Source organism: Hakea prostrata, chromosome 6 (assembly GCF_041222555.1).
Source record: "Hakea prostrata isolate BN-2017 chromosome 6, UWA_Hpros_2, whole genome shotgun sequence".
Lineage (NCBI taxonomy): Eukaryota > Viridiplantae > Streptophyta > Magnoliopsida > Proteales > Proteaceae > Hakea > Hakea prostrata.
The window spans coordinates 30,774,004-30,800,044 of record NC_142605.1 but is presented as its reverse complement, the minus strand read 5'-3'; the positions used below and the strand labels follow the sequence as shown (position 1 = coordinate 30,800,044).

The 26,041-nt window shown below is 38.3% G+C and overlaps 4 protein-coding genes across 5 annotated transcripts; 1 reads left to right on the top strand and 3 right to left on the bottom strand.

The window, feature by feature from the left end:
• Positions 1-650: 650 nt before the first annotated feature.
• Positions 651-2,672, bottom strand: LOC149013314 (UPF0481 protein At3g47200-like). Its single transcript, XM_089159036.1, has one exon. The coding sequence runs from the start codon at positions 2,176-2,178 to the stop codon at positions 736-738; it is 1,443 nt and encodes a 480-aa protein (XP_089015162.1). The 5' UTR covers positions 2,179-2,672; the 3' UTR covers positions 651-735.
• A 970-nt stretch (positions 2,673-3,642) lies between these two features.
• Positions 3,643-14,829, bottom strand: LOC149013313 (uncharacterized). 2 transcript variants are annotated; one of them, XM_089159040.1, is made up of 4 exons: positions 14,378-14,829; positions 11,882-12,006; positions 9,144-10,519; positions 3,643-4,732 (listed from the first exon to the last, which is right to left on the bottom strand). In XM_089159040.1, the coding sequence occupies exons 3-4, from the start codon at positions 9,820-9,822 to the stop codon at positions 4,494-4,496; spliced, it is 918 nt and encodes a 305-aa protein (XP_089015166.1). In that variant the 5' UTR covers positions 9,823-10,519; positions 11,882-12,006; positions 14,378-14,829; the 3' UTR covers positions 3,643-4,493. The 2 variants fall into 2 exon arrangements, with proteins under 2 accessions (XP_089015166.1, XP_089015163.1); XM_089159037.1 differs by lacking the exon at positions 11,882-12,006 and having other exon boundaries at positions 3,646-4,732.
• A 4,131-nt stretch (positions 14,830-18,960) lies between these two features.
• On the top strand, positions 18,961-21,127 carry UGT89B1 (UDP-glucosyl transferase 89B1). The gene has a single exon (XM_089159034.1). The coding sequence runs from the start codon at positions 19,144-19,146 to the stop codon at positions 20,539-20,541; it is 1,398 nt and encodes a 465-aa protein (XP_089015160.1). The 5' UTR covers positions 18,961-19,143; the 3' UTR covers positions 20,542-21,127.
• A 304-nt stretch (positions 21,128-21,431) lies between these two features.
• LOC149013311 (uncharacterized) lies at positions 21,432-23,519 on the bottom strand. The gene is made up of 5 exons (XM_089159035.1): positions 23,288-23,519; positions 23,114-23,181; positions 22,887-23,028; positions 22,300-22,355; positions 21,432-22,026 (listed from the first exon to the last, which is right to left on the bottom strand). The coding sequence occupies exons 1-5, from the start codon at positions 23,373-23,375 to the stop codon at positions 21,748-21,750; spliced, it is 633 nt and encodes a 210-aa protein (XP_089015161.1). The 5' UTR covers positions 23,376-23,519; the 3' UTR covers positions 21,432-21,747.
• Between the last annotated feature and the right edge of the window lie 2,522 nt (positions 23,520-26,041).

Below are 26,041 nucleotides of genomic sequence, written 5' to 3'. Positions count from 1 at the left end.
TGAATAAGAGTAGAAATCTTAATGTTTTATGAGGCTGTAGTAAACATCACACTCATTTAAATTAATATCATGTATTTTTCCCCAGCAAAGAAAGAAAAAACAAGCAGACCCATATTTGTTTTCTTACTTGTTCCACAGCCCATGCTACAGAGGTCAGTTGAATTTTTTACACACCATTTAAAATAGTCCCTGTATCATATCTCTTGAAGTGCCATGCACCATTTGATGTGTTCTTATGAATTCTCTGATTGTCTTCTTAAATCCCACTGAATGAGATACACCAGTAGTTAGGGTATGAGAAAACCATTCTGTTTTTATCAAGTGGGTCATGCAGCTTTATTTTGAGCTGGATAAGCCATTCAATCTTTTCCTAGCTCTTTGATCCTTCCAAAAGTATGGGACCATGTGAAGATTGGGGAGGTAACACTACTGTACTTTGTGATCTGAGAGTAAATCAAAATAAATGGTTCAAACATAAACTAAGTGTCAGAAATTGCATTGATCATCAGAAAGGAGTTTGCTCAAATCTTGAGCCTTCATTGAATCATTAGCTAAGTGTTACTGCTTACCAGATAGCTTGGAGCACTGGTAAAGCATCACTGGAGCTCATCTACATCTATTTATATGCAAAGGGAAAAACCTTCTTTCAGTAGCACATTGAATATTAAAGGTTCATTCTTATTAAGATTCCCTTAAGATACTTAGGAAGTAATAGGAGTAACACATTTTGTAGTTCTAAGAGGGAGGAATGTAGTAGGCAAGTACATTGTAGAACGTTTGAGTTAAAGTAAGCCCAATGAGGAGGACAGCAGCTAGGAGAGAGACAATGGCCCAAGGGTTGCTAAAGTACTCATGCTTCAACATGGCTCTCCATGTATTCCATTTCTGGTCAAAGTATCTATTAACAGAGATTGATACACCAGATAAATAACAATCGTTGATGTCAAAGGCAATCTGTCTACAGATCTTGTTGAAGAGAAAAGCAACCTCCTCATCACTCCCAAGTCCATGATCAATGATCCCTCGGTGACGTAGATACCCCACATCTCCAGGAGTATTTATTAGTCCATCCATGAAATTCACATAGGAGGTAACATCATTACTGCAATTCGGATAACATTGCTCGAAAGCCATAAGATTGAGGAAGATGGACTTGGTTGAGTCATGGATTACCAAGGTAGGGATGTGAAGAACTCCATTCTTGAATTCAATATCCATGAACTTTCTGGTTGCCCTTCTTTTGAATTTTACTCCCGAGTCCCTCAATGTTATAACACAATGCATTAGTGCTTGGGTCTGCTTTTTCTTTTCAGGTTCACAGCCAATGCAGGAAAATGCAGCACTGGTGGGAAGCATACCCTGGCGAACAACATGGAGAAGATGTAGGCCTGGCTCATTGATTTTCTTCAACCCAGGCTCTAGATTGTGGCAACATGGGATGATAGAGTCGAAGAATTGAATTGCTAGTTGACTTACTGTGATAAGTTCCTCTGGGTTGCAGGTGAGAGCATATAATCGGTCTAATACAAAGAGAGGAAGCTGGTTTTCAAGCATTAGCAAGTCCCTTTGGATAGATGGCAGGAAACCACGGGAAGTAAAGATGGGTTCTCTCCAAGAGTAACCACAGTGTATAAACCCCTTAACTGATACATTCATCAATTCAATTATGAAGGAAGCATCAAGCAACATCATCTCCACAAATTCTCTGCTATCAATGTTCTCCAGAGATTCTGAGTAGCAGCTTCTAGTCTCCTCTTCAACGTCGACCATGGCCTGTAAGTATAGCTCCACTGGGTGCCCTGTACGTTCAAGGAGATGATGAAGGAGGTGCCACTTGTCCTTCTCCTTCCCACTAAGGTTGGTTTTATGACGATGGTAAGGACCAATGGAGACTATTTGGGGATCGTAGGCTTTTGGGTCAATTTCTCTGAGGTTACTGGGGACTTTGAAGATGCTGCAGTTGAGCCAGGAATCAGTAGCTTCACTTTGTGAGATTTCATCAAGCTTCTCTTTGATGGAGATCACCCAATCTCCTGTGCTACTTGGAGAAAGGTGCTTTCCTTCGTCTCCAGCTTCAAGATCAGAATAAGATGATCTTAATTTTTCGTGTTGTTGGATTGAAGTTTTAGCCTTTCTCTTAGGATTCTTCTTCCCAGTCCATGGTTCAGGGATCGTCATGCTGGTTATTGCTCTGGGCAGAGAGGGTTGGTGGTTGAAGAAGAAGTCAAAATGGTTCAGACGGGGAAGGATGATAAAATGAGAGGCTACTTGATTGCTCAATTAAATAAAATCAACATCTGAATGATGGTTCACTCAAAAGTCAACATTTTAATGACAGCTTACCAAACAAGAAGAATCTTGAGGTGGAAGTATGTCCAAACATACATGGTGTGCGTGAGGCTCATCATCCTCAAAGGTCTCTAAACAAATCATGAATCGCATCTCTGGTTCACATCTTTTGGTTCTGCAATGCCCACTGTAGTGTTTCCTGAATTTGAGTCTGGCATGAGAAACTGATATCAACATGTATGACGGGCAGATCTCTTTTGACCAATATTAGTGTCTATGGATTCTGGGTTTTAATCTTTGAGGTAGTTTCTCGTGAGTTCTCTTCAAAGCAAAGACGTAGAAGTTTTTCATCTTTTAGAATAATTTTCAATTCAAAAGGAGAGAAATGACAGAGAACAATCCATGATACATTACTGGGTTTTTTTCTTTTTTTGGGGGAACAAATGCGCTTTATTATTTATTGCAAACTAATACAAGGACCGTTGGATTGATGGATCCATATGCCATCCATCCGATTACACTGTTCACACCTATATCGTCCCATAATACCAATATCTGAACAATTCAGAGTTTACAACCATAAAACGGAAGACTTAATCAATTGGCTATTTTTAGATTTGAGGTTTATCCGGGACAGCTTTATACGCATCTCGACTACGATATTCTATAAATAATGAAAAGCATGACCGAGTCCGTGCTTCGTCAGATTGGTCTTGGATTGATCCAAGCCGATTCAAGGCAACAGGGATCCGGATCGGTGTCTAGGATCGGTGACACCGGATCCGATGCCCATGACTAAAACCATATTCCATCTAGCTACACCTTGAGATGAGACTGAGCAACTTAGCCTATCAGCACTTTGTGTGGGGAAGAGAAATGCTTAGCTGCAGCAACCATAGCTGCTTCTGGCCCTGTGGGCAGTGCAGACTTCGGAGACTTCGGAGCCTTCTTCACTTTGTCATCAACTCCTCCAGACACACAGAAGTATCTAAGAACTCTTCTTAATATTGGCGAGTACCAACCACCAGCAACTCTTTTATCTCCGCTGCTCATCTTCTTTTTCTTCTGTTGTGCTCTTGGACTAGTTTGCACCTCCTCTTCAAGTAACTGGACTCGACAATATCAAAATGAATTTCTGTGTCACTGGCAGAAGCTAATATCTGAGTTTTGATCTGTTTCTGTAAGATTTCTTGCTTGCTTGTGGAGCCTCTTATATACCTAACGTATCTTGGAGCTCAAGCTTTGTAACATTGACCACTGGTGACTTGATTCACTTCTGTTGATGCATTCAACTATTAGATAAACCTCTTAGAGACCCTCAAAATAACTAACAAAAACCCATCTTGCAAAATCATGTCCATATAAATCACGTGCTTAATTTGGAAATCAGATTCTACCAAAAGAAAATATGATTCCAGATGGGGATTTGTGGCTAGTCAGAGAAAAGAAAATTATCAGATCAAGTGTTGGACCTACCAAGGACTTTTTTGACCATGTCTCGCCCTCCAAAGAAGAAATGTGCAATACAAATGATGCTTTCACTGGTGCTACAGAGGTTATTTTCCTTGGAGAAGAAGTTAAAGCAACAACCACCCAAAAGACCCCGGGTTTGGATCCTCTCTTGAACGATCTCTCTCATAGAGTGCCTAGTGAACCCTCAAAGAATGCCACGTGTTGATTCTAATATGAATGCTACAGTAAAACAGCTTCTTCTTTACCCAACTTGAAACCCACGCTACTATAAAACCCGACTAATATCTTCGAACCCGATTTAGTTTTCAAGTTTCCTTCCACTTTTCTAATAAAACTCAACTGAGAAAATAACAAAGACGAAGACGACCACGTTGAAATCGCGCAGTCACTTGTTCCAACATAAAAAAACATTACTCTTCCCCCTGTATATAAAAAAACGCATGTTCCAAAAAAAAAAAAACATTACTCTTCTATATGAGGATCAGTGAAATACATTCCACCATTAACTTCGTCACACCATCTCTATAATTTTAGACATGAAAAGTCCAACCAGGAAGTTCCCATTATCTAAGTACAAACATGGGAGAAGTTGAAAAGTTATGACTATGAATTTCCCAATATCAACATGTACAAACATGGGAAAATTAAACCCCAAAGTTCGACCATGAAGTTCCCATCATCAATGAGTACAAACATGGGAAGCTTTAACTCTATAAGTCCAATTAAGAAGTTCACAGACCTGCTATTTTCTCGGCCATGATGGAATTCACGACATCTTTTGCAAAAACAAAGAAGCATTCTCTGCAGCAACTAGGCATCAACTTCGATATATAAATCTTCCGGCCAAGTGATGCATGGCTACATGTTGGGTTCTGAAAGGGGCGGACAAGGGATTTGCTGTGGTTTAAACCACATGCTGCCAAAATGGTATGGGTGGCCTGCCTTGCAACTTCCTTGAATCCGTCAACCCCTGCAAAAGCAGTGCCAGTTTTTCATGATAAAGCTTGATTAAAGTAATTGATGAACCAACGGACTGAACAGAGAATAAGCAACACTCAGACTTACATCAAGTTATTGCCATTCATGGCTTATAAAACAAACAAATCTCAGCTATATTTACTGTTCCATTATGTAGACTGTTTCTTCAATAATAATGTTGGTTACCAGCAGTAATGGAAAGTTTCAGTTCTAATGTAAACCATAGCCACCGGTTTCATAACATTTAAAATCTCAAATACACTATTATGGACACTGAACTATGCTACCAATAGCTGAGTTCTTTTATTTATTTATTGGGTAGGGGATAGTTAGTCAAAATAATGGAGCTTAAAAGCTCTTTGGCAGGGCATGTAAGTAATCAAAGACAAGAGGTCAAATTCCAGGCAGGATCAAATAGAAAACGAAAAGATGACAAAGGAGAACAATGATGCCTAAAAATTGGTTTGGTGGAAAGAAGAGAAATTTGGTTGGACAAGAATGATACGATCTCAAATCCATAACCACAAGTGAACAAGAGAAACAAATAATAGAACGCTTCCAATCAAAGAGTATATGGTCTCTACCAATTCAATTGATGGAGATACAGTCAGGCAGCAGTAACATTGATGCAGTAATCTTCGGAGATCAATGCGAAGCTGTGGACAAGAAATCCTAGAAGTTTGTAGCTCTCAAACTTAGTTTGACTGAATTAGGGCTTGGAATCAAACTGATACAAGAAGGAAATAGGCAAAGGTGATACTGGCAATCTTTGCCTTGGTTCAACTGTCCTATCTCAGGATTTCACATAGGCTTAAGCCAATATTTCGGAAATCAAATGCGTACGTTGCTGTCCTCCATTACAAACTTGTATAGAAGAGACAATATACTCAACTAAGGGGAAAGGCCTAACCCCTACCTTTGACAAATAGGGTGACCTAAATGGACTATGAAACTAAAATAATAAAAGAAACAGACTCAACAGCACTCTAGATAAACTGATTAAGTATCCAGTTTTCCAACTTTCTGCCAATATTTTAGGCTATTAGACTAGTCAATTACAAAGTAAACCCATGGGATCAAAATCCCAACGGTTATGCAACACACACCCCATGGCTATCTCTGCTAAGAAAAGCCCTCTAAGTGACTTATCTACATCAGTTAGTTGTAAAATTTTAGGTGCCTAGGAGAGGAAAAGAAAGAAAAAAGGGGGGATGGGGGGGGGGGGGGTTGAGGTGGGTGTTGAGGGGATTACTATTATGGCATTAGATAGGTAACATGTACAACATCAAGTGAGCTGGTTGGGAAACAAGGATCCAGGTGGCCAACCCCATTTGTTGGGATAAAGCCATGTTTGATGCTGCCATTCTTGGGAGGGTTACCATCAAATTTAACTTTTTTTCATTTTTCTTTTCTTCTTCTCCTGAGAAATTTTACAAAGGGGTTTTATCAAGATAAGAATGAACAGCAAAGAGGAAGAAAAGGGCATAGAGCAATAATGTATTTATTAGAGTAACTTAACTCAAAATTCCAGATGTTAAGCAATGAAGTGCCAAATTAGGTCTGATTTTGCCCCCAATAAACCCACAAAAGAAATTAGAAAGTACTGCTGAATATAAGCAACTTGGGTTCCAAACGAAACCAGCATATAGAAAGGGCCCAAGTTCTCATCAATGTAGTTTGTATGGGAGAGAATATGTCCTGAAATTTTCATCAACTCCAGATGGTTCAATCAAAAGATATGACAACTTCAAAATTTAGTAACTATGGTGCTGCAGGCCAAACTAGCCAATGGAATGAAACCAAAATAGAACTGAGTGGAAGGCTATGGTGGTCAGGCTATGCTCAAAGATTGGCAAAATTCTGTTGGGTGAAATAGGATTAGAAGGTCTAGGATTGTAGGAGTCAACTAAGGGAGCAAGATGGAAATGCGGATCAAATGACAGGAATGGAAAGTGGGATGGTGTGCAAAACCCAGCAAGGTATTGCAACAGAGGATGATGATCACAAGATGGCTAGGCCTGACGTTGCAGCAATATTAAAAAGCTACATAACAGCAGGTCTATTCAAACGGAATAACAAAATTGATGATGAAGGGGACTCACAGCAGTCTCAGATGACCTCTCTCAGTAAAAGTTGGATCAGAAGAAGAATAAATAAGAGAAAAGAAACTAGAAAGCAAAAATTATAGATGGAGTGGGCCCTCTTAGCCAGGCTCATTCAGCTCTTCTTATCACTCACAATGGCCAAGAGAATATCAATGCTCCAATACAATCTTCATTCCAACTCTTAAACATTGTGGGGAGGCTCTTACAGCCTTTACATGGCTTAGTGATTTTCCTCCAAGTCGGATGAGAAAAGAAACTACTAATTCTAACTTGACCTTAAAATATAAACTAATTCTAGCAACATCAAAATAGAAACTATGACTATTAAAACAGAGGGGGGGGGGGGAGGGAGATCTTCAGCAAAAATCTCCATGTGGTCTCTGTACCAAAGATGCCATTCAGCCAGCACATAACAGTTCTAGAAATGAAAAACTGTTCTCCGAGAATGACAATTATACTCCCACAATCTGGGTTTGAGAGACAGCAACTCCCAGCCACACAACACATGGGTTGACTATTTGGCCCAAGAGGTTGGTTCACCAAATGGTAAGGCTGTTTTCTTGAGCTCCCTTGACATATTTGTTGCCAAACATCTTGGCATCTGCATCATTAAACGGTCTGTCAGCATCTCAATCACTATCCAGAAGCTCCTAATACTTCTGCCTGTGATTTGAACACAGCTTGAAGGAAGATCCAGGAGCACCATAAACAGTACCCTAGTAGATATATATTTTTTCCATTCTCTATTTCATTAGACATCAGAGGGAGCTTCTCATTGTAAGACGAGGGGTACAAGTAAGATGCAACTATGGCTTTGATTCTTTTGCATGGCAACTCAAAGACACTGCAAATTTGCTGACATACAGATCTCAAGCTCCCTATTTAGCATTTACATGCCAAGTCAGATTTATTGCATTCTTGTGTGGCAGAATTAGACCAGGCTTGTAGCTGTAACCTATGTATTTACAATTAGATTTTTTTCCCAATTATTATATAATCTGATATCGTTGTGTTCATATTTGGATCTCTGTCAGGTTTAAATGGCCTAATTTACAGCCAGTAAAAAATATCTTTACCCATATAACTAGCTGCTCTCATCAATTAAACTCTCGCAGAATAACTGAACTGTTGCAAACTTCAAAAGCTACCATTGTCTAGCCTTAAACAAACCATAAGCCCTACTGTAAACCAACCTAAATAATTAGTATGATTAATAAGCCTCAGAAGTGACTGCTGGTCCTGATTTAACGCTGAAGACATATTCTCGAAAGCTGAAGCCCAAGGGGTTATATGACCCACATCAGCCATGGCTTTCATGGGCTAGGACTACTCAAGTTGGTTAGAGTTAGCCCACATAATATGGTCTTCATGGGCTAGCTCAAGTCCAGTCTAATATGAATGGAAACTAGTAAAATATCTCAAGTCAATAAAAGGGGCTGTAGCGTGAAAATAAGAAGCTCGATTGTCAAAGAAGCTTCCCTTTGTCAAGACTTGGGATGATAGCTTTTCTTGGCCAAAACATCTTTATCCCACGGGTAGTGCAACTAGTGTTACCATTAAGATAACACTCTAGGTCTTAGTCTTGCTTCCCATCTGATTTTGTGCTATAGATAACCTTTCAAGTATGGAATTCATCCTCTGTGAAAGATCTTGTTTGACTACTGTTTTGACTACTCAAATAGGTCTAACCTCCATTTTAAATAAGTAACTGAAGCCAAACCATGCCCCAGATAAGTCTAGGTCTATTCCCTAATAGTAGATGTCTGGTCTTCTGCAATATTTTAGGATCTTTCTTTCCACATGAGATGCAAGACTTTCATGGAGTTCCCTCTCTTTCTTTTGCAGACGGTTTTTGAACCTGATGAACATGGTTGCATTGCACCATTTTCAAATCTTTATCTCCTCACAATGAGTCTGTCTCATTACAAACTCCAATATGTCTGAAGGACTATTAACTAAATTGTATTTCACCATAAAAGTGCATAATGGCACCCACGATCGTAACAATAAATTGAACCAAGAGATCCACATAGAACCAACAAAGCATTTGCACCTTGTAAGGCCAAAAATTGCAGTTTTTTATATTGGCTTGGAATGGGTGGGGAAGGTATTGACAATAAGCATAATCAGAACATTCATTGAACAAGAAGTTCTGGTCTACTTTGAAAAGGTAATCGGCTGGGAAAAAAAGAAGCATAATGATGTCAAAGCCAGGAAAAATAGGAAATAATTATCTACTGGCACTACTGAAGACCATCAAAAGAACAAATTGAAAAGAAAATATTGGATGATTCATACCTAAACGTTTGTCTCTGTTAAGCAACTTCAAGTTGAGCTTAACCAGTGATTGGACCTCACTCTTGGCATCATCTTCTCTTCCCATATATGCAGCAGGAGAATGATTCTTTTCCAGCTCTCCATTTGATTTAGGAGGATCCACCTTGCACCCAGATGATGCACAAATCTCAGCTTTCCTATGAGAAGTATCATAGCATTGCGGTGATGAATCAACCACAATCGTTGAGTTTGCTGACCCATCTCTAGCATTAGTTGAGTTTGAGGAGGCACCATTTGAGGTTTTCAGTGAATTGTGGCCTTCGAATTTTTGAGCAACACCCATCAGTGTCTGAAGCTGCCTAGCAGATGGCAATTGACAATATTCAGACAGATGAGTAACTGGATAGCCCGTGTCTGAGTTCAAAGTCTCCATCATATCCCTGCTTGGTGTTTGCTTTGCAAACTTCTGAGGTCTAAGGTTCTCTACTGCCACATCAAGGGAGTGGCTCTTATTATTCTTCTCCAATGCACTTCTAAGATCTTTAGATGCAGTGAAATTGTTCCTAGATACAAGAGAACTAGGATTTACATTAGCTGCTTTTTTTGATGAAAGCAAATTGGCTGACGGATGATTAGGGGTCTGAAGATTAATGCTGGAGCCTCGATGAGCTCGTTGCACTGATTTAGCAATATCAAACATTTTCCAGGCTCTATTAGTATCATAAGGGTTCTTATTGGATGACACAATCTCCAGAAATGGTATTATCTTCAGAAGGTATCTGCTCACAACTCATGGAAGATGAAGACTGTAAATGGCTTGACATATCTGGACATACTTCTCTACTGTTGTTTCCACTGGAATCAAGCATACTAGAAGAAAAATGCAAGGACCTGGCTCGCAACGCATTCCAGTTTTCACGGAAGACCTTTATGCGGCTGTACACGTTACGGCATCGACGTAATGTCCGTGCATCACGATACTTTACTTTAGATCCTGCACTGCTTTCCCTCGGTGGAGTACCAGCAATTGAAGATCGGTTTGAGTCAGCAGATGTTCTGTCAACAACTGGCCTATTGGATTCATGGACAATGTCAAAAATAGAAACATGGGCCTCACTTGGTGTCGCTTCAAATTTAATAGAGAATTTATTAGTGCCAGAATCAGCTTCCAGTTCACAATTAGAATGCTCATCTCTAGAAATGGAACAATCACAACAGTACCAATCACCCTCAGGAACTGTTGCCCCCAATCCAACACAGTAACTATGAGCAGCTGAGTCACAAAGATCACAAAGGAGTAGTAAACTTTCATCTTGTTTACCATTGCACTCACTACATCGAACTTCTGCATATGGATCAGAAGGCCCAGTAGTGACATTTCCGAAAGGATGGTATACCTGCAAAGCATAAGCCAAATCAACCACCATATAAAAATACCATGCTCCATTAGGGTAGAGACAAGGATACATCCACTTTACTGCTACTTGCATGACCAAACAGAGGATAGAAAATGTCATGTATAAGATATTTTGAAGTGGAACATGAAGGATCAAGAGATGCCAAACCGTCCCTCTCCATTTTTAATTATTTGTTTATTTATTTTTGGAGGAGGAGAGAGGGTTTCAATTGTGAAGTCAGTAAGATTTACTTTTTAGATGATCCATACCTCTATTTCTCATAAATAGTTACAACAACAGGTCATAGTTCTGGTAAAAATAATTGGTCAATCAAGTACACACGGCCCTTTTGTTCTAGATAATGATATCTGATTGGAATAATCTTCTCCGCTTGACTCAAATCAAAATCAATTGAAACCCTTTAAATGCAATTTGACAAAGATCTTGCATCTTTAGATCGAAACATTCCTGCGATTGCTTGATCTTCAATAATAACTGGGACTTTCAGTTGATCAATGAATCATAAAAGAAAAACCAATGGTAGCCTTTATAATTTAGTGGATGGAGCACTTAGGATTGTATTGGTTGTGTTTCTTTCTTTCTTTCTTTTCCATTTCCTCCCTCAAGTAGACACCGCAACTTTTCGACCTTCAGGATGGTCACAGAAATGCTGCACCACGGGGTACGGTATGAGATATAATTTTGGCTGAGGAGGCATTGCCTAAACTTGAGATCAGAATTTGAATCATATAAGGACTAAAAATACAGGACCCTGGAGAATTATCATTTGATCAGTCGAGCTACATTAATTTTGTCCAAATTCCTTGTACAAATAGTTTCCGTAACTCAAAAGGGGAAACAAGCGTGCACGCTGTTCCCTGCATGTCCCTCCCATTCGGCCCTTATTGGTTTAGTATGGGGTGGATGCCCATACCTAGCGGGTAATCCAGTTCCATATGGGCAACTATGATCAAGGGGAGGGTTCAGCATTCCCTAACCCCTATGCCAGCTAAACAAGAAGCAGCTTGACTGGTTAGATCATCCTCGGGGTTAGAACGGTACTGAAAAGAAATAGTTTAAAAGTTTTTCTATTCAGCAAATATTTGGCAAAGGATTCTGTTTTGCACTTCAGGACCCATCTTCCATTGGAATTTCCAAATCTGTTTTGACTAAATTTGTTTCCACTTTTAACACCATTACAAGTACTTGAAAATGATCTCCAACGTCATCTGGATCATCAAATCTGTACACAGATAAGATATGAATTTCAAAGATTTCAAGGTCGTTCTAGAATTTTTAGACTCCATTAGGAAAAATCTTGATTGCACCAAAGCGGACCTGTTGTGACTCTCTCATATTTACCTGACAAGGCAGAAATATCAATCATGTGGGTGCAGCACTTGGCACCAAGGCATGTGAGCATGCTTCCCACATTGGTCGTGGTTCCTCATAGGGTCTATTGCACTTTGGAGTTTCAATGAGTCAGCCTGAAATATCCGAGGTATCAAAATTATACAAAATTGTGGTATTTTTTTACCAAGTTCCAGTGGGATTTAGGCCAAATTAAGGCCTAAACTTCATGGAAACCCTATTTTATATATATATAATGATCATATCACAAGTATGGTTGCCTCAATTGGTGCTTCGGATTTGCAGCCTTGATTGGCGATATATGGCCAAATCTTGATGCATAATTACACCTCGTTTAAATACTAGAGTATATAAATAGTAAGCAATTTTTACATGTAATGAAGTAAATCTTTCAAACATATTGTCAAATATTCATAATAACAAAGTACACAATTCTCAAAGATATCATCACATGAATACCCACAAGTCATAATATAATCGTTATCTAATTAACAAATACTAATAATGACCACTATCCGTCCAGGATTGATCCCATTAGAAGCCTAATAGATCCAGCATGTATAGCTCTCTAAGTGAAGAAACAGAAATAGTAACCAACAAAATAAAGTCACCCAGCCATGAAAGGGACACACCTCCTATCGTGGCACACTCCAGCTGTATCCATCATATATTACAGAATCGCAAACAATGGATATTACAAGAAAATGGGGAATGCTACTTTTATTTAATACCCACAAGGATGTAAGGATTTTTATGAATGATTGGACAGTTTCTGGGTGGTAACATCCAGCTGGACAACCAAACAACAGGAATGTTAACCCATCAATATGATGCTCAGTTCAATCCAATACCAATTTTTAGAACCATGAATACTGTTCAAGCAGAAAAAATCTACAGGAACCATAACCAGGTCCATCAACTGCAATCAATTTTTTCAATGTAAGGTAAATTCATCACATCAGTGCATACCAGCAAATGTCCTGCAAAGAACTTAGACTGATTTTCTGATAGCAATATATTTTTAATTTCCACATACACCACATCACAGCGTAAAGCACAATAATCCATGCAGTTATCCTCACCCCAAAAGCTAAACGAACAATGAAGAAACTGATCCTTTTGATCTCCAGATGGAATCAACTACACCCCAAACCCCAGATGTTAAAGCCATCTATGAACAGCTTCCATCCTTCAAAGCATTGCCGCTCTCTCATAGACAAAATTATTTGTACCAACAAATCATCACTGTACCAGAGCAATGGTTCATCTTGGGATCCAAACCCTAATATCACAGTTGAGCTGCCACAGCGCTAACATTGCCGTATGACACCCTCAACCTCACTCTTGCCTCACTGCCTCTCTCCTGCCTCTCTTTCTTCAGCCTTCCACTCATCAGGCTTCTACCTTTTCCCCTAGGTGGTGACTCTTCCCACTGAGAGACCTTCCAAGAAGTTTTGGTGTTTATCCTAGTTCTGGCAATATTAATATTAATGAAGCACCCTTTCTTTTTGGTACGTTTGGACGTTGAGGCCTGCCAGGTCTCTTATCTTCATTTGTTGGCACACTTGTATTACTTAGGTATATTTGTTATGTCATTAAAATGAGGTATGCAGCTGTTTTGAGAGGTTTCACAACATGGTCCATACTCATTCTGGTGTTAAAGTGAAAGTCTTTCAACTGAAAATGGAACCAAATACATGGATTGTAGCTTTTAATCTATTCTTGCAGCACAAGGTATCATAAACCAAACCAGCGGTCTTGACACCCTCATACACCTTTCCAGAAAGGTGTAATGGGACACAAAAACCGTCACCTGTTGAAAGTGTTACATTCCATCATGTTTAAAATGCATGTTTCTGTTCATTTTTGAAGTGATGATTTTCTCACTGCAGCCTACCTCATTAACAGAATGCCTACTCCAGTTTTGAATTTTCAGTGCCCTGTTACTAATCTACCGGGCTCCTCCTCTTCATTTGTGGTCCTGCCCAAGGCTTTCGGTTGCAACTAGTTTGCTAATAGCAATTAAACTCATGGCAAGCCTAGGGTTCTCAAATTTATCTTAGTTGGCCAAGACTAGAGTCACAGATAATTTACTCTGCCTCTATCGTGCTTATCTTAAAACTTATAATAATAAAGTTGATCTCCATAACTCTTAACTTGGGATTCATCTCTACCTTGTCCCATCCACCAAAAGATTTTGAATACCTCCAAAAAATCACTACAATAAGCACAAACAAATTGTATTTGGGAATTCACTAACTTATAACCCCGCATGCCTTACAGCATTCACCACAGGACCACACTATCATACAATCATTCATATCTTTAGGATAAGATGTAGACAACAAAAAGAATTGACCTTCTAAACCTAGACGAAACTTAAATGAATTGAAGTACAATCTTTCAAAAAAACCATAAAATTGAATAAAATAACAAAGTAAAAATAAAATTGTTTCTCAACATAGAAAATAATCGACCAAACTGAACCTGATCACGAACGGGGACATTAACAATGCGTTCACGAACGAAAATCCCATCTTTCGGCTGGCGACGAATGGTACTGAATCTTTGTTTGCACATAGGACAACGAGATTCAACTTTAGACCACTCCATAATGCAGACGAAACAGAAGTAGTGATCGCAGCTATCAATCCAACCTCTGACGGCCTTGCCTTCTTCGAATAAACAGATACCGCAAGTTTTCTGTTCAGAATCCATGGCAGCGCCCTCACCTTCACCACCTTCAACGTCGTTGATTTCATCCATTTTCCTTTTCCCTTTCGATGTAGAAACTGACGGAGTTAGGGATTCAGTTTCGTCCAAATCTGCGCTTGTCGAAGTTTGATTTCCAGTAGAACTCCGAAGCTCTGAGTCCGAAGCCATTGGTCCTCGTAGTCGAGGTCGAGGACTCGCTATCCAAGGAATACGTCTGGTTCGCTCGAAACGGTCACAAAATTCTCAACGGGTCTTACTCAGTTCTCTGCTCCTTTCTACGCTTGAACTTACACGTGGCTTTAATCGAACGAGGGTGCACAGATTATCCCAATTCCCATTTCCATCTGGGCTGTTGGATTGGAATTAGTGAGAAGTGTAATCAGTACATGTATTTGGTAGAAGTAATCAGTGGATTCAGTACATGTTGCATGCGAAAAGAATGAGACAAGGAACATCCATGGTTGGTTGAAAGCATGAAAAAATCATCCTCCAACAAACAAATCCACCTATGAGTTTACATTCGTATTTATTTATAGGTATTCGAATTTGGAATTTTTCGTGTCGAAAAATATTTGTATCTGTTCAATTAGGGGTGTCAATGGTGCTGTTGGGAGCGGTTTCGGGCTAAAAATCATCTAGCCCAAACACGGCCCATTATCAAAATAACGGTTTCAGTTTCGCTTTGGTTTGGGTTCAGGCTAACTAACGGTTTGGGCTAACAGTTTAGATTCGAGTTTACTAACGGTTTATGGTGTGTAAGAAAAAGAATAAGAAGAAACAATTGAGCATCCTACAACAAAAGCGAAAATTATATGGAAAACAAAGTTGCTATTAGTCAATTTCCATTATAAAAAAAAACCCACTCATTCTATAGAAATCAAGAACCTAAATATTAAGTAGTAAAATGATTATTTGATCTTTAAATTGATGCTTAATTTTTTTACTTGTCTATACCAACTACCTAATGGTAATATAATGATTCAAATACTATTTAATTTAAAATTATAAAACGGGTTATAACGAATTGCGGTTCGGTTTCGGGTTGGTGTGGGCTCCACAACCCTTAGCCCAATTACGGCCCATTAAGGTTCAGTTCGGGCCGGTTAGGGCTATAACGGGCCGGGTGGTTTGGTTTTAACAGTTTGGGCTATAAATTGACACCCCTACGTTCAATAAACAATTAAATTTGGATTCCAATAATTACTTATTGAATCAAATAATATCTTATTAAAGTAAATATTTATTATTTAATATATATCCAAATCGAAAAATATTCGCATCCGCCCAATGAAAAATCAAATTCAGATTCCAATAATTACTTATTGGATCAGATAATATCCTATTAAAGTAAATATTTATTATTATTATTATTATTATTATTATTATTATTATTATTATTATTATTATTATTATTATTATTATTATTATATTTTTTAAATGGCATCTCCCAAGTGAAATTTTTAACACTAAAGTCTAAGGTCATCCCTAATTAATAGGTTGAACTCACTCTAAACCCTATCAATTATCCATTGATAATTAGTTAAACTCATGGTACACTGTGTCGGCAATATATCGCGGACACAAGGCGATATATCGCCGAGTCGCTAGGGGGCGATACGAATTCTGCAAAAAAAGTCGGCAAAATATTGCCGAAATGTCAACATTTTGACGATATATTGCCAAAAAGTCAACATTTCAGCGATATATCGCCCAATTCACATATTTAATAAAGATTTATTCGGGTTTTCACCGATTTTTCATTCAATTTTTGCCAAAGTGATGTAGGACCTCTACAAGCTCCGGGGGCGCTGCCCCCACACCCCCGCCGGGGCTACTTCCCCAGCACCGTGTTTGTCAACAACAAAATGTGAAGCATTAACCATATTCAACATAATTGTATAATGAATTGTAAACTTTAGTACATATATTCACTAGTTGCGCATTGTGTTCTCTTTACATTGTTTACATTAGTTTACATAAATTTTCCAAATTTCCGGTTTTGCTCGCATATAGTCAAATATGTGCCAATCAAAAACTTTACATTAAGTGATGTTTCAAGCCAAAAATAATGTTTACAAAAATTTATTGACCTCAAATTAGGCTACACGTCAAATTTCAGGTCAAAATGACTTGAAATACCCTTCGAAACAGTTTCATCGAACACCAACCAAAAGTCGCCTGAGTCACCGTGTCGCCAGGGTTCGACACGACGACATGGGCCGACATGTCGAACATTGGTTAAACTATGGAAAATTCATTAGATTAGACATTTTTTTTCTTCACTAAGAAGCTGGTAAGGGATTCAGAAATCAATAATTGGGGATTGGAAATCGAAAATTACCATCGGCAATTAGTAATCATATAGTTTTTCAGATCGGATAACTATCAAATATCAGATAAAGTTCTAGATTCAAATTTGGATACCTTTTGTTAATTTCTGCTAGTATCAGATAAGAGTCTAAGTGACAATTTTACTTATCATACTCAAATACAAACAATGGTATATCCAAGTCAAATATGATTCGTTTATAGGTCTATCTAATACCTTGTGTTGTCTTGCATGGGGTGATGGAGTTCAAAATTTGATCTGATAGTCATTGGTTTGCACAAAAGTTTATAGTCAATCTTGAATTGGTAAGCCAATGATGGGTTAGTCAAGAGATTAAAGACTCGCTTTCTCACGGGGAGGTCTTGGGTTCGCACCCACTCGATGGCGTATATTAGTAATTTAGTTTCCACCCCAATACCCCATAGTAAGAAGTTACTTAAAAAAAAATTAAAAAAAAAAAAACATAAATAGATATATGATTTACAAGGTTCTCCTTGGTATAGTTCAAATTTATGATTATTTGTTTATCAATAAAATTATGATTATTTGCCTTGTAAACATAAATAGATGCATTTGATATGATTTACAACCCCTTATTTATAATTATAATAAATTAATTTAGACATAAATTCATAAACAGAATAAAAGTTGTTTATGATTTATCAGTTTATTTATACAAGTACCATCAACAAACATGTGCAAAATTATTTCTTAAGTTGGGTAAAAAAGTAAAATTACAAAAAATTAGAACAAAATCTTGTTTTTTCTCTCACTCCATGTGTAGATCAAAAGTTGTTTATGCTTTATAATACAAGCACCATCAACAAACATGTGTAAAATTATTGTCAATATATATCTTATAAGGTAAACTGAAAATCAAACTGATGATACATAATATATTATTCATCAAATGGTACCATACCTATTTCTTATTACATAATATATTTTGTTTATTAATAACCAAATAAAAATTATTTATCATTCATAATCTATTATTATAATTGATTATTCATAAAAATAATAACATCAACATAAAGTATGTTTTATGAGAACCTTAAGTCATGGAAAACAAATTAAATTAACAAGATTTCGGATAACAAAGAATCAAATCCCAATTGTTTCCACTAAACATAAATTTCAGAAGAAAAAAAAAATTCTTTATTCATTTTATGGTCAATATAGAATGGTATGACCCAAATGAAACTTCCCCCCACTACGTTTCTACATTTTTTTTCCTAAAGAAACATCTCCAATGAAAAACGTGTTACTTTATCTTCTTTAAATAAAGTATCTTCAACTACTACCACATAAACAGTGTTTTTCTTTAATCATATACACCATTTGAAGAAAATATGCCATGGTATCTGTTGGGCATCAACTCCCTTCCTTTTCTTTTATTCTTTGTCCTTCTGGTTCTTTTTCAAACTTTTGAGAAATTTTCAATGCCACCCTGACCTATTCTTTAAAATTAATGAACTATTTAATTTATTAATTAGACCCTATAAAAATAGAAGTCTAATTATATATCAATAACACCCTTGGCTATTAAGAAATCAAAGTGCTAATGTATGTAAGTAAGTCAAACTTTTGAACTTTTTTCGTATGGATCCCCTTAGTGTGATCCCATAGTGGATTATAAAATAATAGTGAGTATTTTTATTGCAATATATTACATGTAAGTCGGATCATAAAATAATAGTGAGTCTTTTTATTGCAATATATTACATGTAAGTCTTAACTCGACTATTACTATTAGCCACCATTAAGAGTCTTCAAAAAAAGAAAAAAAATATTTTCAAATTTCAAATGTAGAGGTACCAAAATACCTATGGAGTTATTTAATACAATGTGACATAAACTACAGCAAATGCTACAAATAATAAAAATCCGACCAGAAGGGGCAACATAAATACATGAAAATAGGTACAAACCCACTAGCGAATATTTCTTTCTACTAAATTGGGACAGATGTTACAGGGGTAGCAGGTCAGCAGTCTTCTTCTTTTTTCGGCAAGAGGGCTGGAATCTCCAATTTGGATTCTTAATTAGAGAGACTATTCTCCACGCATGTCTCGCTTCCTGTACAAATACGTGTGAGGGGTCTCAGAATTATGACTAAATTTCCTTCTTCCTTACTTCCTTTGTCACTTTACCAGTTTCAAGAGCAGGAGCAAGAGCAGTTAGTTAATCTTCTTCTACAGTGCAGATCATGGGAACCGCCGGCGATGGTGCTCACATACTTGTTTTCCCGTATCCAGCACAAGGTCACATGTTACCTTTACTCGACTTCACCCACCACCTTGTCCTTCGAGGATTAACCGTCACCATTCTTGTAACCCCTAAAAACCTCCCTGCTCTCAATTCTCTGCTTTCAACGCATCCTTCCGTCAAAACCCTAATTCTTCCATTCCCATCGCACCCTTCTATACCGCCCGGCGTTGAGAACGCTAAAGAACTTCCCAGTTCCGCCTTCAAAGCGATGATGTCCGCCTTGCGTCAGCTTCACGATCCTCTCCTCAACTGGTTCCGTTCCCAACCTTCGCCGCCCTCCGCCATTATTTCCGACATGTTCCTCGGCTGGACTCACAAACTCGCTTCCCACCTCAACATCCCTCGAATTGTCTTCTCTCCTTCCGCCGCCGCGTTCGTCTCCATCACCAACTACCTCTGGCAAGAAACACCGCAGGCAGACGATCCTGATTTCCCCGTCGCATTTCCGAAGATTCCTGGTTCTCCGGTTTACCCTTGGCGGCAGTTGTCCCTTGTGTACAGAAGTTATATTCCTGGAGATCCAGAATCGGAGTTGATCAGAGAAGATTTCCTAGACAACATCGCGAGTTGGGGAATCGCCTTTAACTCGTTCGCCGAGTTGGAACCCCGCTACCTTCGGCATCTCGAGAATGATCTCGGCCACAGCCGAGTATGGGCTGTGGGGCCTCTGCTCCCGCCTAACGACGATCCTACGGCCTCTGAGAGAGGTGGGTCCACGTCAGCTTCTGCACTTAACGTAATGACGTGGCTGGACAGTCGTGAGGACAACTCGGTGGTTTACGTGTGTTTTGGGAGCCAGGCCGTGTTGACCAATGAGCAAATGGAAGCTCTGGCGGTTGGACTAGAAAGGAGTGGGGTCCACTTCGTGTGGTGTGTGAAGGAGCCCACAGTTGTGCACGTGGCAGGGAAGTATGGGGTAGTGCCAGATGGGTTTGAGGAACGGACGGCAGGGAGAGGCGTAGTGGTTCGTGGATGGGCACCTCAAGTCTCCATGCTGAGACACCGAGCCGTGGGATCGTTCTTGACTCATTGCGGGTGGAACTCGGTTTTGGAAGCAATTGTGGCCGGAGTGCCTATGCTGGCTTGGCCAATGACGGCGGATCAGTTCGTGGACGCGAGGCTTCTAGAAGAGGTGGGCGTGGGAGAGAAGGTATGTGAGGGTGTGACGACGGTACCGAACTCGGACGAGTTGGCTGAGGCCATGGCCGAGTCAGTGAGTGGGAAAGAGTCGAAAAGAGTGAGAGCAATGGAGCTGCGAAAAGCTGCCCTGGAAGCAACCAGGGAAGGTGGATCGTCGTCTATGGATTTGGATCGCTTAATCAAAGAATTTAGTTGACTTTGCATTTTCAGGTGAGACGGAACAGAACATGTGTTTGTACTTGTTCAAAAAAGAAAGATTGGTTTTTTCTTTCTTGCAAAAGAATACCATAACCATGTTCTGGGAGACCCCATTATCATATGTATTCTTATCAAAACTAGTATGTTTGTTGATGAATCAAGAGTTTTTACTTTGAAATCGTATCTGAATCAAACTAAATTAAAACCTTACATTGTAGGACCGGAAATTGAACCAAATTAAACCAGTTCGGTGGATTTGATTTGGCTGGAAATTCCGGTTAGCTACCCTTAAGTGGATTATCACGTTTAAAGCCCAACGACCTCGTCTTTCGCCTGGGCTCCTAGCTCTCCACTGGGCTTGTAGACCCAAGGTTGTGGTGAAGACTTGGGTCCCAAGAGACTCCATAAGCAACCGCTGAAATGCAATGCAATGGGTTTTGACTCTAAGCCACTTGATGTGCAACTCCATGAGAAACTGCTTAAGAAGCTTTAGTTACTCTGTGCTGGGAATCAAGCTTGCTTCATTTCAAGATTCATCTAGTACTGCTCACCCCAATCAAGTGTTGTTGAAGGATCATATTTTACTAGGGCCCTTTCAACTAGGGGTGTGAATTCCGATTTGGACCAATTTCAGATGGAGAATTTGTCAAGGTGATGGGTTGGTAGTGGTACCCCTTGATTTTATATTGGTTGAGGTAGGGCCCTCAAAAGGGGGCAAAACCAGACTCTCACTCGAGTTGATCTGTGCTGCTCTCGCACATCTTCACCACATATTAGGAGAGCCCACCTCTGAATTCCGACAAGAAAAATCAGAGGTAAGCCCCCATCTAATGTGTGGTAAAGTGTGAGGGGTGCACAAATCTCCACCTGTCAAGGTAGAAGATCCGGATTCCTCTCACACCCTGCTCCCCTCCCAACAAAAGAAAAAATAGAAAGAAAAAGAGAAGAAGAAGAAGAAAACCAAAGAACACTTTGCTACATTTCATAAAACTACTTCAGTAATGTACATCATTTATTTCTACTCCTCTTCCTACTTGCTGAGCATTAGGAAAAAAAAACAAACCAACATCTACTTTTTCTGCCTGTATAGTATGGCTGTTACAAAGAAAGAAAGGGTTTATTAGCAGTTGGAAATAAAAGTCAAGGAACTTCTCTTTCTATGGGGGAGTCAAAATTGTAAACCTAACAAGCTATAAGCAGCTGACTATGGTTTCTGATTTCTCTGTAAGGGTTCTTGGTTGTTAATAGGAGGCTTGCGACGATTCATCCCAGAGTAATCTTTGTGCATCAAGGCCACAATCTCATTACTAGCTTCAAGAAGCTTTTGGGATTCAGCTTTGTGCAGATGATCATGATATTCTGGTGAATCTAATTTCCTTGCTCTTGAAGAACATTTCAAGCTGCTGCCACAATTTGAAACAGCTTCTGAGTCTTGGGATTTGAGTTGGGAAGCATCATGCTTGGAATTCAAGTTGCTCGCTCTCTGGGAATAACACCAAAAGGATCACTTGTTAGGGTGGATAAACAGGAGCAACTTTAATGGTAAATATTAAATCTGGCAGTGTTTGGTATGCATTCTCTGAATAGTTTCTGGGTCTGGAAGGCATTCTGAAACCTAATTCTCTTTTTCCTGCTTCAAAATGCATTCTAGACCTAGAATCATTCGGAGAATACATCTTAAACAAGTGTAAAATGTATAATTTGTAAGTACCCATTAATGTCTTAGGTGAGATCAGGGAAGAGAGAGAGAGTAGACCTGAATGTTTTTCTGTGATGCTCCAAGTGGCTTATTTGAAGCATTCATGTCCTCTCCTGCATCCAAACAACCAAATATTGAAATTGAACATATACTCCACTCTTTTGCCCCTCACCCAATTCTAAAAACTTGGACTGATGAACTATTTAAAGAAACAGCCAAGCACTTTGAACATTTTTTGCAGTTTCCATGTAATAGAGAAAATAAAAATGAAAGAACCCACTAAAGAAAAATAAGAATCTTGAGTCTCTTAGTATGAAAAAAGAATTTCTTTGAACTTTAGAAATCTATTGATTACATACATGTATGATATTTCGCACCCTTTTTGGTTAGAACATCTATAGATACAAAGAACAAAAAACAAAAAGAAAAGAACAAAAAAATTTCCTAAAGGGCCTTCACTGATTTTCCTCAATTATTCTTAGGGGGGTGAGGTTTTGGAACTCGATAATCTGCAGTGAAAGCTAGAAGACCATGAACTGCACTACTTGTCTTCATAGGAAGAAGACTTCCATCTTTCATTTTACATTCTAGACTCAACTCTCCCTTCCCTTCATTGTTACATTTTTCAACAGAATGAGCTGCACCTGAAATCTTTGCAGTTTCTCCTTTCACAGCAACTTCTTCCATCGTGTTCTTCTTCAAGATACTACTTAGCACCAATTTCCTTCCTCCCAACCTTTTGTTTTCAGTAACAACAGCTGCAGCAGGCACACCCTCGACGAGCTTCTGCAAAAATAATTCAATTTAGTACAACAATCTCCCCAGAGGTTACCAAGCTAAAACCCTAAAGAATCATGAGACAGTAACTGACCCTTGAAACAAATAAAGCTTTAGCTCCAGTCTCTGCTATTCCATTTTCATTTTTCACTATTTCCATACCTGCAGGTACAAAAGAGTTCAGAATAGAGTTACCCACTTGGAACCTTCATAGAAAGAACCTAATAAGGGAAAGAAAAATGAAGAAGAGAGACCCATGTATGTTTACCTTGTTGGGCATGTACAGAACTGCTCCTTAGGGCAAGAGAAGTGAAGAGAAGCACAAGAACTAAGCATGAAGACCTTAAAGTCACCATCTTTGTCTTCCTTCCTTGAGTATGTTTGTCTGTTGTTCAACTTCAAATTAACAACAAAAGAGAGGAAAGAAGTAGAACAAGGTAGTCAGTTTTATAGAAGGATCAGTAGTCCAAACTCAAGTCAAAGCTAGGGTTACAACATCTCCTTTGCCTCCTTTCTTTCTTTTTATAATGTGTAAGACTTTGGGAGACTCGAAAGAACATAGTTCAAAGATCGAAAAGTTGAACTTAGCTTTATGGGTTGGCTTGAAAGCGTATGACTTGGAACTTAGGTGTTAAGATAGTGTCAAATGGAAGATACGGGTGTTTCCTCTTGTCTGCTGCCATGCATGCAACCTACCTAAGTTTATTTTGTGGCCGAGGTTGAGTCACCCACTAAACCTAGGGTTCCCAAAGTATTAAAAACACTGCCATATGGGCTTCTCTCTTCTCCCCATATAAACATTTTATATATATAGCACAGTTTCTTATAGTAGTGGAGATCAACAAATTTAACCATAAATCAATCTTGGCCTCTAAATTTTGAAGAAAGATTTCTATTTCATACCAGACAAGCTCTCAAAGGCTGCTATGTGAGCTGGGCTTTGGAGTTTGGTCGGCTCAAAGTGGTCCAACTTTAGGGACAAGTGCCCTTCCTCAACTGGATTTGCAATTGTTTAATTAGATTTTTTTTTAGTACTAGAGGCTAGCTAACCATAACTTAAAGCTTGGAGCATCTACATTTGAAGAAAGATTTCCATTTCAAATCAGTTATGCATGCTCTTAAAGGCTGTTCTTGAGTTGGGTTTTGGAGTTTAGTGGCTCAAACTTTAGGGACAAGTGTCATACGTCAACCGGGTTTACACTTGTTTAGGATTTCAAACACATCTTTATAGCCAATGCAGGGTTAGTAGAGTGGTAAAATACATATTTTTTAGTAGACAAGTCGTAAATTCGACTCTTATAGATGGCGTATATAATTTTTCATATATTAAAATTCCTGTTAAAAAAAAAAAAAACTACATTTTTATGAGGTAAGGCGTGATACTAGTTAATTACTTGATCATAATCTGGTAGCTGGTTTATTAAAATTTTAATGATTAAAAAGGAGTCTTTTGTGATTGAGTGTTCATTACAAATGGTAGTCAATCTTTTGTACTGAGTCAAAGATTCCTTACCAGCTCAAATAACAGAAATTAAAGAAAGTGGAAACCAAACAACCATGTGTCATTTCTTGGGTACTTCAAAGAGAGTTTTCAACTGTCAGAATCTCTATTTTAAATATTTTAAAACAAACATGGGATATAGGTCTGACACCCTTGCAGCTAGTCTCTAGCTTTGTTTTTTTACCAGAAGAAGAAGAAAAAAAAAAAAAGCTTTTGACCTCACTGATAACGCACCTAAAAATAATTTCTGGTGTTTTTGAAAACTTTTTGATGAAATTGTGTTGTTTTTGATAATTTTTACAATATAAATTCAAATTTCTAAAAAATATTTTCCACCTAAAAAAATTGTCTTTGGTCAGAAGAAGTTGAGCGTAGGATGAATTTAAGTGAAATACACTTAAAAAGATTTATTCGTAAAAATTGACATCCTAAATATGAGAAACCTGTCAAAACCCTCTCATTTTACAATAAAAGTAAAACTCTTCTCTATGTCGTTTCTTCAACCCTAACAAGTAAGAATAGTTTGATTCTTAGTGGATTTTCAGAAAGTCCTTCATTAGTTGCTTCTACATTCATATAAGAATGACAAGAAAGAAATATTCATCAAAATGCATATTAAAAGTACTTCTTTGTTCCTTTTTATTATTCATTACTTCTTTTAGTAAAGTATGATTGAAGGATCATTCTAATGACAACAGAAGAAATATTGAATGTGTGGGAGATGAGAGAGTTCTAAGATTGTTGACTGTGTCAACTGGGCACCCTTATTACATTGGAAGTGTAATTAAGTTATAATTAAAAATGGGATTTGGTTGATTCTTAATAATCTGCAGGATTTTGGACCACTAGTGCAACTCAGAAAGAAATCTATACGTCTAGAGAAAGATAGATGATATCTAATTTTTCTATGTCAAAGATTCAGTAAGCTAAACTTACAAACCGACAAGCCTAGAATATTCTTCTTTCCTTTCAAATTGTGAAAAGGAAAAGCTGGTGATCACTGATCAGCTAGCTCTCTATCATAGATACCCATAGAATTGAACCATGAAGCATGAGCAATCATCAAATCAAGAGCTTTGAAGAACATGGAAAAGTGATCACTGCATAGAATCACTAAAACCCAGAATCCCTAAACACTTCAAGAAGGCAATCATAAATTAATGGTTAAAAGACTGGCAGTTTGAAGAAGTTTAGAGCACGAGGGCGTGCTCTCCAACTTAAGATTAGTGGGTTCCCCTTGAGAATTGTGTGGGCTGACCCAGATTAGTCGGTGTTCTTCTTCAACTTCAACTAATTAATGGGTTTTCTGGAACTGATCGAAGCTGTTTTTAAGAAACAAACAGTAATCAGATCCTAATTCCATCATTAGTTTTGAATTATCAAGAGAAGAAGGTATAATAAAGTGTATGATTTAACATTTATTAGTTAAATCCTTTTTCTTAGCTTTACCATGAAAGGTTCCAATTGAAGCAGATCCCAGTGTCTCTCTCTTCAAAACTAGTATTAAATTTTCTCTTACAA

What these genes read in the sequence shown, in the direction of transcription:
- LOC149013314 (XM_089159036.1), bottom strand. Translation starts at nt 2,178, where the DNA reads ATGACGATCCCTGAACCATGGACTGGGAAGAAGAATCCTAAGAGAAAG.
- LOC149013313 (XM_089159037.1), bottom strand. Translation starts at nt 14,773, where the DNA reads ATGGCTTCGGACTCAGAGCTTCGGAGTTCTACTGGAAATCAAACTTCG. An exon ending in ATGTCCCCGTTCGTGATCAG is followed by an intron (nt 10,520 to 14,377) that starts GTTCAGTTTGGT and finishes TATGCTTTGCAG; the next exon opens with GTATACCATCCTTTCGGAAA.
- UGT89B1 (XM_089159034.1), top strand. Translation starts at nt 19,144, where the DNA reads ATGGGAACCGCCGGCGATGGTGCTCACATACTTGTTTTCCCGTATCCA.
- LOC149013311 (XM_089159035.1), bottom strand. Translation starts at nt 23,375, where the DNA reads ATGGTGACTTTAAGGTCTTCATGCTTAGTTCTTGTGCTTCTCTTCACT. An exon ending in AAGCTTTATTTGTTTCAAGG is followed by an intron (nt 23,029 to 23,113) that starts GTCAGTTACTGT and finishes TTATTTTTGCAG; the next exon opens with AAGCTCGTCGAGGGTGTGCC. An exon ending in AGAAACTGCAAAGATTTCAG is followed by an intron (nt 22,356 to 22,886) that starts GTGCAGCTCATT and finishes GTTTGGATGCAG; the next exon opens with GAGAGGACATGAATGCTTCA.